At 47.0% G+C, this 15,990-nt stretch overlaps 1 protein-coding gene across 1 annotated transcript in view; it reads right to left on the reverse strand.

The window, feature by feature from the left end:
• Nucleotides 1-15,990, reverse strand: part of trappc10 (trafficking protein particle complex subunit 10) — a 122,490-nt gene that overhangs the window by 18,804 nt on the left and 87,696 nt on the right. The window contains exons 20-21 of the mRNA XM_084315204.1: nt 15,260-15,424; nt 14,663-14,843 (exon numbers count right to left, since the gene is read on the reverse strand). Coding sequence (XP_084171330.1) covers nt 14,663-14,843; nt 15,260-15,424 — 346 coding nt within the window. The remainder of the gene's footprint in view (nt 1-14,662; nt 14,844-15,259; nt 15,425-15,990) is intronic.

Genomic DNA, 15,990 nt, shown 5'->3' on the forward strand with positions numbered 1-15,990 from the left:
TCTATCAGCCTCGCCATGGGCCGGGTGTATGTCCGCCCTTGGACGAGCACTTCTGCCGCTCTGACCTTTCCATCGGCACCAGTGGTCACTTTGCTTACGCGGCCGGCCGGCCACGCAGCTCGGGGGAGTGACTGGTCTATGATCATGACGACTGGACGGGATGAAGGGGGGTTTAGGAGGAAGCGGGCCTGAGACTGCTTTGATCTGTGCTTGGCTGTGCCTCCTCCTCCTCCGTCTGTTTCTCTTGTTTGCTCTGTACCCCGTCTGAGGAGGGGCCGGTTCTGGCCGCCCCGTCAAGGAGTCGCTTGGGGTGCTAGGTTCGAGGTCAGCTACGTCTGGAGCGCAGCTGAGGGGGATGGAGTTCCGAACTCCCTCTTGTGCCCACGGTTCTCTCACGGGCCTCTCGCTTAATGTCAATAGCCTCTCAACGGGCTGTACGAGGGAGTGGCCGGTGTCGCTCGCCTTTGTGTGTAGGCAGCGTGTAGACGTGGGTTGACTGTCAAGTCCGTAGAGGGGGCCCTGGAGCGTCCATCCCAGTCGGGTCTGAACCGCGACTGGGCATCCTTTGGGTCCGATGTGGGCCGCCTCAATTGGGAGAATGAGGTCCGCGTGGTCGGAGCCGATGAGCAGGGTCGGTGTGGCGCCGTCGATAAGCGGTATAGGTAGTTGACGTAGGTGCACGTACTTGGCCATCAGCTGTGGGATGGGGTAGGTGTACTGAGACAGGCCTATGTCGTGGCTGGTGAAGACGTTGGTTATACTATACTGCTTCTCGGGCTGGTCCACCGCTGCTATCTTGAAGGAGACCTTTTCACCTTTTATGGTCTTCTGGTCCCTTCTGATGGTGCGTATGGTCATGGTACCTTTGGCACCCCGCAGGCCCAACTGGGCTGCTGCGGAAGCGAGGAGGAGAGTCTTCTCAGACCCATCGTCCAGGACGGCGTAAGTGTCCAGGACCTTGTCCTCGTAGCTCAGGAGCACTCTGACCACTTTGATGAGCACTCGGGGGGTCCCGCTATGCTGGTCAATGTGGAGCACTCCTGTTAGTCGGTTGCTTTGGATCTTCTGGAGTGGTGCCGACTCGCGGTCGTCCGAGTAGCACCGTGACTCCCAGTGTCTGCTGTAGCAGTCGGGACAGTAGGGAGCGGTCTGGTGGATCTTTGGTACTGGTGCCACCGCCTCGGCCTGGTACATTACCGTGACGGGCCCACTTTGTTGTCCTGGCGGACGCTTGTTGATGTCATGCAGGACCTCCAAGTGGGTGCCGCCGCACCTGCTACACTTCTTCTTCAAGCGGCACTCAGCTGCCAGGTGGCTGCGCGCGCAGCGGAAGCAGCGGCGGTGGTCCTTGATCCACTGACTCACCTCATCCGTGGTCAGCTTCCCGAAAGTGTCGCATTGATACAGCCGATGTTCTCCTTCACAGTACTGGCATTCAATCTTCCACTCCTCTTTCGTCGAGGGGGTGTTGTGGTTCTTGTGCTGCGGTACTGATTCGGCTTGGTGCATAACGGTCACTGACCGGCGGTTATCATTTGATCCCCGAGGTCCTGGTCTTGGGCTTGGTCCACTCCATACGAACGTGTCCAGTCGTAGGCTGCTGACCTCCCTGGCGAGGAAATCAGACAAGTCTAGGAGGGATGCCTCTGGACCGTTGGGGTCGCGGTTGTCTCTCTGCCGCCGAAAACGCTCTTGTCGGGCGGGAGGGAGCTTCTCTAATATTCTCTCTACATTAGAGTTAGCGTACAGTTCGTATATCCCCTTTTCCTTTTGGGCCCCCAGCATCCCTACCAGGGACTGTACCTTGATATAGAGGTCATCCAATGCTCTGTTGTCTCTGGCTGGGGGGAGACGGTCAATGTCTCTTATCTCCTGTATCACGTAGTCCCATATGCGTCCATAACGTTGGTCGAGGGCTACTAGAGCCGCGGTGTATGGGGTAGTAGAGTTTGAATATGCCAGCGCTATATTGTGCGCTCTGGGCACCTTCAGGTGCTTGAGTAGGATAGCATACTTGTACGTTTCATCCGGTACATCGGACATCATTGTCTCTAAGCACATTCGTAGCTCTGTGTACTGTGCTCTGTTCTCGTGTGTGAAGTCCGGGAACGTCGGTGTGCCAAGGTACGATGCCATGGATGGCTGGCACATCGGTGAGCGTTGGGGGAGAGGCCTCCTGGGCGAGTCTCCCCGTGCGTGTCGTCTTGGGCTGGTACTTGGTGGGTACCGAAGCCCGGGTACCCAGGTGCTGTTCCTCGGGGCTGGCGGTGCGTCAAACTCACCCGTGAGTTGAGTCGGGGGTTTGTAGCGCAGTGCCTCGGGGCTGACGTCTGGGCTGTACTGGACCTCCTGGTCCAGAGTACGTTGCTGCTGGTCGGGGCTGTACTGGGCCTCCTGGTCCAGAGTACGTTGCTGCTGGTCGGGGCTGTACTGGGCCTCCTGGTCCAGAGTACGTTGCTGCTGGTCGGCTTGACATTCCTCCTCTTCCTCCTCCTCTTCCTCTGCTAGGTCCTGGAGTCTTCTGTTCAGTCTCTCGGCGTGGTCCGGTTCTTCCCGGTTGCTGGGTCTCGTATGGACCGGCCGGGGAGGGGGTTTGGAGACGTGGACAGGATCCTCCTGTTGGCGGGGTCCCGGGTCGCTTGGTCGGGTAGGGGAATGTGCCCTAGACCCTTGTCGTGATGATCTCCGGGAGCTCCGTGCGGAGTGAGGGGGTGTCGCCATGGTAATCAATTTGTCCATCAGCTGCGCCTGCAGCCGGTCGCGCTCTGCCTCGCGCTGGGCATGGGCGGCGTCGCGCGTTGCTTCGCGCTGGGCATTGGCGGCATCGCGCTGCGCATTGGCGGCGGCGTGCTGCGCATTGGCGGCGGCATGCTGCGCCTCGGCGCGGCTCCTTTCAATGTTCTCTTCCGTCTGAAGGCGTCTGGTCTCCAGTCTTATGCGGTCGTCTTCACTCCTTTGTTGCGCCTGGAAGCGCTCTCGCTCGGTTGCAGAATGTTCGCGTTCACTGAGGGCTTGCGCTTGGAGTTGCGCGTGAAGGCGCTCTCGTTCGTCTGCAGCTTGTTCGCGCTCGCTCGTCTGTTGCGCTTGGAGTCGATCGCGTTCACCCTGAAGTCGATCGCGTTCGGTGGAGGCTGCCAGGGTGGCGATGAGTGCCTGCGCCAGCATCTTGTCCGCTTCGCTGGGGGAAGACACAGGCGGAGGTGATCGGCTTCTGGCAGTGCTCGTTGGAGATCCGTTCTCCTGTCGCGCTCCGAGGAGATCCATCTCCTGGGTGTGCGTCTCTTCTGGTAGTGGGTCGGGTTCCGTCCCTGGAGCGCTGTCTTTATCCTGGAGCTCTCCGGGGACTGTCCCGTTGGCGTTGTCGGGGGGTAAAGTCATGTCATGTCCCTCCTGGGCCCCCCCGTGAGCTTGGTCAGTTACGTTAGAACCCACTAGGGTCTCTACTGGCGGGGTCGCCTGGTCGGTAGGGTTTGGCATACTTTTACTATCCGCTTTAGTTATTTTATCCGCATTTAACTTCCTTTTAAAGCTAGGTATTGGACTGACAACGTATGCCTCTAGATAGGGAGGTGGCTGCTGTCTGCGCTGCGGGCGATCTAGTTTAGGAGAACCGTTTGTGGAGTGTTCATCATCGGCCATGTTAATATTAATATTATATTAATATTACGCTAATTACCCTCCGGCTCGAAGGACCAATTGTAACTGAGGGGTACAATTCCCTGACTGTATTAAATAAGTATGGTATCATTAAACCACTACTGTCTTATGTACATTACTACTGGCCATACAGTACACATGTATATGATGAGAACACCTCCACAATGACACGGTTCCACACAAAACTGGGTTTAAGAGTATTTATTAGCAGCAATGATAGTATATAACAATACTTTACGTAGGGTTGCGCTTATAAGGCAAAAGAATGTGCGTAAGCAAATCAATAACGTATGTCCATTCTCATATTACGCAGGAGATAATTAATACAACCTGAATCTTAGGAATTATATCTATGGTACTCTAGTAAAGGCAGCGGGAGATACTGGTAGGGTTCCCACCGGTTGTAAGCCAGCAGGGGGAGGAAATGTTCGAATGCAAAGTCTGGATCAACGGGGACTCAATAAGCTCCTGCTATGGGAGGCGGTATATTACTCCCTTGATCGGCAGACGAAAGCAGCAGCTGTAATCCCAGTATGCGTGCAGCATAGGTGAAAGCCGGCCAGCCTCTCCAAGAGACGGGCTCGAGTAATGTTCCTCACGGGTAAATCCCACACAGTAGTTAGTGGGTGTAGACGATTCTCCTCCGCTCCAACATCCACAGGACCAAAGCAATAATCCAGCTGGAAAGGGCTCTGCATTCACCGGTGTAGATTCTCCGGTGCGCGGCACTTCACATTAACTAGGTCGAACTTGACGTTATTCCACTAAGCTCTGACACTTTACTATCCTATTCGCACGCGGTTATAAGTGCTCTATTTAGATGCACGGTTGCTCACTTCACTTGGTCGTTGACTCGTGATGAAGGCTTTACGTTTGAGGGTAACACGTTTCTAGGTTAACTCGTTCGAGAGTAACTTGACTTTAGGCTAAGTGCTGCTGTATCCACCTGCAACGTATTTATACGTGCGGTGAATAATCTAGTACCAGCCTTATTCCTGTCTCGTATTCTTGCGCCGAACCGGGCATGTTCAGACAAGCCTTGGCGGTGACTTTGACTTCGTAACACTAACTCTAACCCATCCACAGGACACTAACACTAACCCATCCACAGGACACTAACACTAACCCATCCACAGGACACTAACACTAACCCATCCACAGGACACTAACCCTAACCCATCCCCAGGACACTAACTCTAACCCATCCACAGGACACTAACCCATCCACAGGACACTAACACTAACCCATCCACAGGACACTAACTCTAACCCATCCACATGACACTAACCCTAACCCATCCACAGGACACTAACTCTAACCCATCCACAGGACACTAACCCATCCACAGGACACTAACACTAACCCATCCACAGGACACTAACACTAACCCATCCACAGGACACTAACTCTAACCCATCCACAGGACACTAACCCATCCACAGGACACTAACCCATCCACAGGACACTAACCCTAACCCATCCACAGGACACTAACCCTAACCCATCCACAGGACACCAACACTAACCCATCCACAGGACACTAACTCTAACCCATCCACAGGACACTAACCCATCCACAGGACACTAACTATAACCCATCCACAGGACACTAACCCATCCACAGGCCACTAACACTAACCCATCCACAGGACACTAACCCATCCACAGGACATTAACCCATCCACAGGACACTGACCCTAACCCATCCACAGGACACTAACCCTAACCCATCCACAGGACACTAACACTAACCCATCCACAGGACACTAACACTAACCCATCCACAGGACACTAACCCTAACCCATCCACAGAACACTAACCCATCCACAGGACACTAACCCATCCACAGGACACTAACCCTAACCCATCCACAGGACACTAACTCTAACCCATCCACAGGACACTAACCCATCCACAGGACACTAACCCTAACCCATCCACAGGACACTAACCCATCCACAGGACACTAACCCATCCACAGGACACTAACTCTAACCCATCCACAGGACACTAACCCATCCACAGGTCACTAACACTAACCCATCCACAGGACACTAACCCATCCACAGGACACTAACCCTAACCCATCCACAGGACACTAACCCTAACCCATCCACAGGACACTAACCCATCCACAGGACACTAACCTTAACCCATCCACAGGACACTAACCCATCCACAGGACACTAACCCTAACCCATCCACAGGACACTAACCCTAACCCATCCACAGGACACTAACCCATCCACAGGACACTAAATTACAATTATATAAATGTTAGTATAGAATATACCCCTAATACCTATTTTCTAAAACCCTACACACATATGCTCCAGCTCGAACCCCCCCCTCCCGGACCCCCTCTTGGATAGTACCTCCATTATCCCTCACTCCTAACCAGACACTACCATTATAAGCTAGCTTTTATTCTCTCCACCACTTCTAACCACATTGACATTTTGGATTCATTGAGACCCAGAATTCTTGCTGTAGATATTTCTTGATATATCACATCGAGATATGTAAGAAACCACACTTTTCGGCACATTTTTTCCGGTTGAAACCAACGTGATGCGATCAATTTTTTAGCTACTGTGATACCCGATAAAACCAATCTCTTTAGTTGTGGATTCACTGCAAACTCAAAAACATCATTCAATAGTAATACCGAGGGGTGTACAGGTATATTCCAAGATACGAGTATTGATAATTGTTGGGACACATCTTTCCAGAATGCCTTAACTGGTGGGCAGTCCCAATACATGTGCATAAATGTTCCTTCGTCCCCATTTGTACATTGGGAGCATTTGGAGTCTTGTTTAAGCCCCATTTTGCACAGCCTTATAGGAGTCAAGTATGTCCTGTGAATATAGTTCAGATTGATTTGTTGATGATCCGGGTTCCTTGATGTAAGTCGGACATTTGCCCAGGCTCCTTGCCAATCAAAGTCATTTTCCAGGTCTGGTATATCCCTCCTCCAGACAGTGTCTAGTTGAAGGGTTTCATACGAGGACGTTAGTAATTGATAATAAAAACCTGATACAAAACCTCCAAATGTTTCTCTTTCATAGAAAAATTTGTGGTATCTGTGGTGTTCAATTGGTATGAGTAATGGAACACCGTGAGACCTCAGACAAAGTCGTAACTGTATGTAAAAAAGCCATGTGGACTCGGTGAGGTTAAACTTTGTGCATATTTCGACATAACTACAGAGGCCCTGGTTATTAAAAATATCCCCTAATGAGTGTATGCCTTGCTCTTCCCATATAGGGAATCTTATAGGGCGTTTTCCCATTAAGAGTACATTGTTATTGAATATGGGAGTGTGATTATGCCATTCTTGAGGGTTAGGATATTTCTTTTGTGTTTCCCGCCATGTTCTGATTGCATGGGTAATTATTGGGCCAAATTCTCGCTCACAATGCTTGATTGAAAGTTTAGTGTGTGCTATGTCTTTCAGTCTCTGTGGGGCTACTATGTTTTCTTCTAATTCTCTCCAAGATACCAAAGCCTGGGGGTCAAACCATATCTTCAATGGTCTTAATGTGAAAGCCTTAAAATATTGTAAGAAATCTGGAACTGCCATGCCACCGTCTGCTTTATTTCTCTGTGCGGTGGATCTTTTTATGCGAGGTGGTTTGTTATTCCAAATAAATTTGTATGTGGAGGTTTGTAATCTTTTCCAGTAGCCCTCTGGAGGAGGTAACGGAAGCATTGAGCTGAAGAAATTGATTCTTGGTAATACATCCATCTTAACTATTGATACCCTTGCCTGTACTGAGTTTTTAAGTTTTGCCCACCTGTCCAGGTCGTCTTTGATTTTGTTCTGTATTTTTGTGTAATTGTGCTTCACCGTTTGTCTTATGGTGGATAATATTTCCACACCCAAGCATCTAAAATGTTTGACCATGGGTATCGCACCTGGGAGGGTTGTGTCTTTTTTTGCACTGATGTTAACTCTTTCAGTGCCCCGCCTGGTTTTCCATTTTACCGCTTGAATGCCACCATCCGCGCCAATGTTAACGTTAATATCGCCTAATCTATGTTTTAAATTATGGCTATGTGTCTAATCTGCCCATCGCATTATCAAAGACTATTTTCCAGACAGTGCTGTGAAGGCAGATTGTTTTTTTATCGCGTCGTTGCCGTTTCAGAGCAGTTAGAAAAGCCCCCGTTTTGATATAAAAAACAGCTCATTCTGGAGCATTCTATGAAAATCGTCTTTTAGTGGAATATTCCACAACGTTGATATTCGTCAGCCTTTTTATGAATCGTTTTCAAATAAACGCTAGATGATCAATATTATACGTGCACGCACGCACATTACGGCCGCGCGCGGATAATCGCCTCGTTGATTTCCTCTCGGAGTTTTACATTGAAACCGAAAGAAGACATTTCACAAAACAGCTTATAACTTCATCAAACTTACTCTGATTATCCTACCACTGATAACATAGAGTTATGACATCAGATGGTATCCAACTGGTATATTCCAATTCCTGATCACCATTCGAAAAAATCGATACGTGTATGGATCCAACGCGACACAGTGGATCTCCATGATCCGCGGGGATCTGAGGCTCCAGAATGAACTCTAGTAACCCCGGCTGGATCAGTGAACTGGAAAATGTGGAGTACCGGATTTTTTTCCCCATTCATTTTCATTGAGTCCATTCCAAAATCACTTATGTCATCTGGGAGACGACAGGGGGCGCTTTTTTCCACAGTGATCACCGGCGCAGCTCGGCAATACTCGGGTAGGCTCGGGTGATGCAATAATTTTTCAGATCGCAAAAAAAAAAAAAAAAAATTATTCCGAGAAATCTCGTGAGTGGCTAGCAACCACCTATAAAAAAACACGAGAAATCTCGTGAGTGGCACTGAAAGAGTTAAGAGGAAGAAAAGCCGACTTCGGCCAATTTATTTTAAATCCCGATAAATCACCAAAGTTCTCTATCAACTTGAGTATATGCGGCAATGTGTTGTTGGGGTTTTGCATGAACAATATTACGTCGTCCGCATATAAACTAATTTTATGTTGTGTGCCCTTGATTACTATTGGTTCTATGTGTTGGGATTGTCTTATAAATTGTGCTAAAGGTTCTAATGATAGATCGAATAGTCCGGGACTAAGAGGGCAACCCTGTCTGGCTGAGCGTGATACCGGAAAGGTATCGGAGATGAATGTGCCTGTTGTAATCCTGGCCGATGGGTCCTTGTATAGTACTTTAATCATATCAATGAATCCTTTTCCTAACCCCATCCTTTCTAATACTGCCCATAGAAACGACCATTCCAACATGTCAAATGCTTTCATAGCATCCAGGGATAGCATCGCCTTAGGTGGTGTCCTCTTTGTCTGCATCTAGTACGTGCAGTATTCGCCTTATGTTATCATTGATCAGGCGACCTTTTATGAAGCCTGTTTGGTCCGGATGAACTAAAGACGTCATATGCTTTTGCAATCTGATGGCTAATATCTTAGAGTACAGTTTGACATCGGTTCCGAGGAGGCTTAAAGGTCGGTAACTACCGCACTCAGTGGGGTCTTTGTCTTTTTTGTGAAGAACTGAAATGAGTGCGATATTTTGGTGTTTATGGAAGCTTCCCTCTTTGACTGAGTATAAGATCATATTTAGTAATAAGGGTCCAAATATGTCCCAGCAAGAAATGTACATTTCTGATGGGATACCGTCAATTCCCGGAGCCTTACCGTTTTTCATTCCGGATATGGCCTTCTTGAGTTCTTCTAATGTGATCGGTGCTTCTAACTGTTTAGCGTCGTCCTCCGAAAGTTTAGGGAGAGTAATTTGATTAAGATATGTGTCTAATTTGTCTTGATCAAAGGTCGTTTCTGAATTATACAAATCGGAGTAGAATTCTTTGAATGTATCGTTTATTATTTTGGGTTCTGTTACTAGAGCTTGTTGTTTCCTAATGGCAGTTATATCTGCAAATTTTGCATTAATTCTTAATCGCATGGCTAATAGGTGACTAGGTTTAGATCCTTGGAAGTACTGCTGTTGTCTTGTGCTGCGTATTTGCAATTCCGATTTTTGTCTGTATATTGCTTTGATCTCTGTCTTTAGAATGTTAACTTGGTTTTCTAGTCTAGTAGAGTTGTTGTATTTTAAAGAATTAAAAAGCGTTGAGTAAAGCGTTTCCATTTCAGACAGTTTTGTGCATTGATTTTTGCGCAATATGGAGGAAAATCTATCCGTGAAATCCTTGATCATACCCTTTACCGACATCCATAATATTCTGGGATCTTGCTCCGCGTTTGCATTATCCCGTAGGAATACTGTGAGAGCTTCTTTAATTTGTGTAATGAATTCCTTGTTGTTAAGCAGCATAGAATTAAAACGCCATCTTGGGGCCCGGGAAGATAGTGTACCAAATGTTGCTTTCAGGATTAAGTAGCAGTGATCTGATAGCGCATTGGGTGTCATTTCCACTTCATATTTATCAAATATTCTCGGGGATGCAAAGACGTAATCAATTCTGGATAGTGTGTTGTGTCTCGCCGAACGACAGGAGTACTTACGGGTCATGGGATTAAGTGAACGCCATAAATCAATTACCCCTGTTGATTTTGACCAATCTTTTAATGCTTTAGATGAATTTTTTTGTTCGCTGGAAAAGGCAAGGTAAGTTTTGTCCATCCTTGGGTTCCAAATGGCATTAAAATCCACACCTATTATATATGAGTACTCGGGATGGTTTAACATTTCTCCGGTTAGTGAAGTGAAGAAACCCACTTCGTACAAATTTGGGGCATATACCGCTGCCAACGCAATTTTCCTGTTATTATGTATAATCCTAGCTATAGTTATGCGCCCCTCAGCATCCGACCATACCCCTTTCAATTCGATATTTAATTTGCGTCTGACGACTATGGCTACCCCTCTAGTTCTCGTAACAAAAGAAGAGTGACTAATATTATGGTATATGTTATCCGCTAACGTATTTATGTCTTCCTCTAAAATGTGCGTTTCGCTTAATAGAGCCACGTCCACATGTTCTTTTTTCATCAGCGTGAGCACGCTTTTGCGTTTGTGTTGTTTGTTTATCCCACCGGTGTTCCATACCATTATATTCAAACTAGCCATAATCTATGCATGTTTTTGTGTAGTTTTTGGTAATGCTTCTGGAGTGCAAAGCTACAATAGATGTACATCCAATTAATGAGGTCCCGTTGAGAGCCGAGCTTAAAAACATATATATATACAAATAAAAATCCCCTATTTTCCCCTCACCCAGAAAGTCGTACAGGCCTGTGTTCCAAAAACACATCCTCCGCGATTGACTTTCTCCCATAGTCCACCGGATTGCCCAAACTGAGCATTGTAATCCTAATCTTCCTATGCTAATTGCCATAGGATCTAACATTTCCATTCTATTGCAATAGAATGTCGCTTTTTATAGATAAGGAATGAGAGATAGAATAATAATCAACGTGGAGAAGCCACTAGAACCGAATTAACAGATTCGATAAAATAGAAAAGCAGAGCCTTTTAGAGCTTCAATGTGCCAGTCACTTCATCAATGGAGTGATTACTTAAATTGTTAGAATAACCTTGTAGTGTTCATACGTTTAGGTGTGGTTAATTTTTAAAGTATTATTAAGGACTGATTGAACTTCATTCAATTGATTATCTGCTATGTGTATACACACCGGATGTTTATTGTTAGAGTTGTAGGCCTTCGTTGTCATGGTGCCTTATATTCTAGAAGGTTGTAGAGTATACTAGTGCAATAGACTATTTTTATGTTCCAGAATGATCTAAGAGACCCAGGGCATTTGAGCGATAAACCCAGAATATTCCAGATAGATCTTTTTGCAATGATATGTATTTGTCTCCCCAGAGACCAGAGTCTGAAATTATAATGTATTACGAATCGTATTATACACAGTACACATTGTTATAGACGGCTTGCATATCGTCTGCTACCTTGATGAACACAATAAAGTCATTCTAACACTGGTATACATTGAGAAAGAGGCTTATCTGTTTTCGGCATTGTCGTCCTGCCTTGGGGTATTTGCTCCATTTCGATTCAGAAAATCCTCAGCTTCTTTAGGTGTGTATACACCAGACCTGTGGCCGTCACTGCCCACGAATGATAACAGCGCCGGGTATGATAGCCTTGGCTTGTGACCAGATTTGAACCGTTTTTGCATCACCTCCTTGTATGGTAGACGTCGAATGATGGCTTCTTTGCTCAAATCTTCGTAGATAAATATTGATTTATCACCATATTTCAGATTCCCACGTTGGATGCGAGCAAATTTGATGATGTCATCCCTTGTTGTAGTCTTCCGCAGAGTAACAATGATGACTCTTGTCCCGATGTTTCTTTGCCCCCGAGGACCGATTCTGTAAACATGGTCCACTTCTGGCACTGTGTTTGGATCGTTGTTACCCAAAATCGCTGATAGCACTGTTGGAAAGTTGGCATATTCGCAATTTACTGCTTCATCAAGCCCTACAATGCAGATGTTATTCCGCCTGTGGTAGCGTTGGGATTCTAGTAGCCTCTCCGTCGCTTCGTTTTTAACCACTTGTATTTCCCTCCGGTATTCTTCTTTCACACTTTCTATCTCTTTTTCCATCTCTGTCATGCCACCTTCGTTCGCTTTGACTGCCCGTGTAATATCTGTCACCGTATTCTCCACTGACGTGATTCGCTTTGACTGTGCATCGATCGCTTTCTTGACTTCTTCTAATTTCTCATCGATGCGATCGAATTTAGCATCGACGTTTGCTTCGAGCGCCTTGATGTGTGTAATCTGTTCTTTCATCAGGTTAGACTGTTCTATCATCAGGTTAGTCAGTGTGTTGAAATCGGGTGGAGTGGTAGAACTGCTTGTTTCAATTGGCGACATAGATGCAGTGACGGTGACGGTGGAATTTTTTGCTATTAGTATTCTCTTATCCAGATTGGCTGCTCTCTCTTTCACGGAGCTTGATTCTGTCTCTTCTGTTATGTTGGCATCTATTAACTCTCTGTCGGGGACCGTAGTCGATGGTCCCGGTGTATTTTCCTCTTCATTCTCCACGTCGGAGCTTGTCTCCGATAGCAGTTTACCCGCGTCGGCTGGTGCGTGTCTTCTTGAGCGAGTATCTTTCTGCGACCCTGGAGTTACCGTATCTTGTTTCTTTCCCTGATTTCCTCTACTCTTAGTCATGTTGTCTTTTGATATAGCCAGTAGAAGGTCTTATCAATACATACGATGTGGTCTAATCTCTTTTGATATTGTCCAAATAATGTTTTTAAACGAAATTACCGTTGGTGGGAGCGGAGCAGTTGCCAAATGCGTCTGCTACATATTACGCTAAACCGGAATTTTTTTTTTATACTTATAACAATTCGATAATTATCGATATCGAGAAATAAAATAAAATTATCATATCGTTATCGCGATATGATTTTTTTCCATATCGCCCAGCCCTACCCTAACCCATCCACAGGACACTAACCCATCCACAGGACACTAACACTAACCCATCCACAGGACACTAACACTAACCCATCCACAGGACACTAACACTAACCCATCCACAGGACACTAATCCTAACCCATCCACAGAACACTAACCCATCCACAGGACACTAACCCTAACCCATCCACAGGACACTAACCCATCCACAGGACACTAACCCATCCACAGGACACTAACCCATCCACAGGACACTAACCCATCCACAGGACACTAACCCTAACCCATCCACAGAACACTAACCCATCCACAGGACACTAACCCATCCACAGAACACTAACCCTAACCCATCCACAGGACACTAACCCATCCACAGGACACTAACCCATCCACAGGACACTAACCCATCCACAGGACACTAACCCATCCACAGGACACTAACCCTAACCCATCCACAGGACACTAACCCTAACCCATCCACAGGACACTAACCCTAACCCATCCACTGGACACTAACCCATCCATAGGACACTAACCCATCCACAGGACACTAACCCATCCACAGGACACTAACCCTAACCCATCCACAGGACACTAACTCATCCACAGGACACTAACCCATCCACAGGACACCAACACTAACCCATCCACAGGACACTAACCCTAACCCATCCACAGGACACTAACCCATCCACAGGACACTAACCGTAACCCATCCACAGGCCACTATCCCTAACCCATCCACAGGCCACTAAATGAAAATGATGTGAATCATATGCTATGGTCTTCACAGTCACCAGATCTCAACCCGGTTGAACACCTATGGGAGATTTAGTGTTAGACAGTGCTGCTCATCATCATCAACACACCAGATGAGGAATGATCTCTTGGAATAATTTTTTTTTAGTAAGAGCTTCACCTCTCCAGCCAACGGTCTGCTCTATCGGATATTACAACGAAAAGGACGACTTCCACGGATAAAGGGACATTTGTACGCATATAAAGGAACACTTTTATGAATGGACAGGAATACTTTTATACGGACGAAAGGGATAAGGAGCAGCGTTGAGCTGAAGACGACGTGGTAAAAGGAGCAACGGAAAAAGGCACGGAAATGGAGGGACCTGATGCTAATTTGCACGGCAAGGATGAGGAAAAACAGATGAACATTTTAATTCGCCAAAAGGTGGCTGACGCTTTTATCCAAAAACGACTTACAAGTTCTGTACGACAAGTCATCAGGAAGGGCACAACTCTATCAGAGTGTTGAGTGCTACATTGTAGGTTAGTACATTAGGATGAGTGCATCACAGTAAGGTTAGTTATGGTTATTCTTTTATTATTTTTTTCCAATGTAATACTATGTAAAACGAGAAATAAAGTGATTTTACAAGCAGTAAGTTTCCAGACACTTTAATATATGGGGATCCGTTAACAGTAATGGTGTTCCATCCGTCCCTCCAGTCCAGTGGCTCCTGAGACTTGTACAGTCTACGGCACGGCACTGAAAGCGTTCTGGTGGCCCACGCTGGTGGGAGACACACGCCCCTTCAGACTCACCTTCATACATGAGCTTGGTGGTGCGGAGTCCCTCCGTCTCCGCCTTGCCCTCCTCCCCAGCCTCGCCCTCGGCGGGCTCCGTCAGCCGTGTGATGGACACCTCCAGCCCGCAGAGGGCGCCAGAGCGACAGTGCTGTTCCCCGGCGGCGGGCAGGATCTCTGCTCGCACGCTGTACAGTGTCTGATTGGAGGACAGAGATGGGTGAAGATGACACGAGGCAACACTAGAAATAAAGACTTCATGGAAGCGCATAAAGACCACTAGCCTGGCTTAAAACTCCAGGAGAGGTGTTTTTTGACCAACAGCTAGGCTAGTTGATTTGTATCCGCTTCCGTTGATTTGTGCTAAGCTAGGATAGCTTGCAGCCGGGTAGCTTTCTCCTGAACACACAGAGAGGAAACTGGTATCTATCTTCTTGTCTGACTCTGGAGAAGACGGTATGCACATTTCCCATAATGTTACGGTGTTCCTTTAAAGATGTCGGTGACATGAATAAGGTTACTGGGCAGAGATGACCAGTTCTGTATATACAGTATATGTATATGTTGGTATACAGGCACCACTAGGGGGAGGTACAGAAGGGTAAAGACACTCACAGTGACTCGCTCCAACTGGAACTCATAGTAGAAGGGTTTGAAGGCGGAAATGTCCTCGTTGACCGGCGAGAAGTTGGCCGAAAACACGCACTGTAGACAGGAGGGCAGGTCTGCCTGCCACCGCACCTCCCAGACGCAGAACACACACTGCTTACTGCACACCACCTGCAGGGGGAGACAAACACACACACAGGATGAGGATTAGGACGATAAATGAAACGGCATACGACAGCAGCAGGGAACTTCATAAGTAGAATATTATATGACTTTATAAACAAACATCCTTGTGAATTCCAACGCAAAACCGCTGAATGTGTTGAAAGTGTAAACATTTCGCCAAAGGGTATCACTGCCGCGTGTATCACTTCCGCAACGGATTTAGTCGGATTTCGGTTTCCGGGTTCGCCTGATTGGCCGCGGCGGCCACGTGGCACGCCCCCGCGGCAGCGTTGCCGAGCTGCTGTTTAATAATATTGTCGCGTTGTGGAAAGCAGGATGAAAGAGCGTAGATTTCAGTGTGTATCATTTAATCATTTAACATTTGAAAGGCATACATTAGAGCAGGGGTGCCCAACCTTTTTTGAACCAAGATCTACTTTTTTATTTACCACCTAGCCCGAGAGCTACCAGCCAAGATTGTATATTGTAAGCAGTCATTTGAGGCTTTATAAAAGCAGCATAATGAACACAAATCTGTCAGTGCCGAGTCCGACCTCATCTTAAATAATTGC

The sequence above is a fragment of the Notolepis coatsorum genome (assembly GCF_963971535.1).
Source record: "Notolepis coatsorum genome assembly, chromosome: 5".
In the NCBI taxonomy this organism is placed as follows: domain Eukaryota; kingdom Metazoa; phylum Chordata; class Actinopteri; order Aulopiformes; family Paralepididae; genus Notolepis; species Notolepis coatsorum.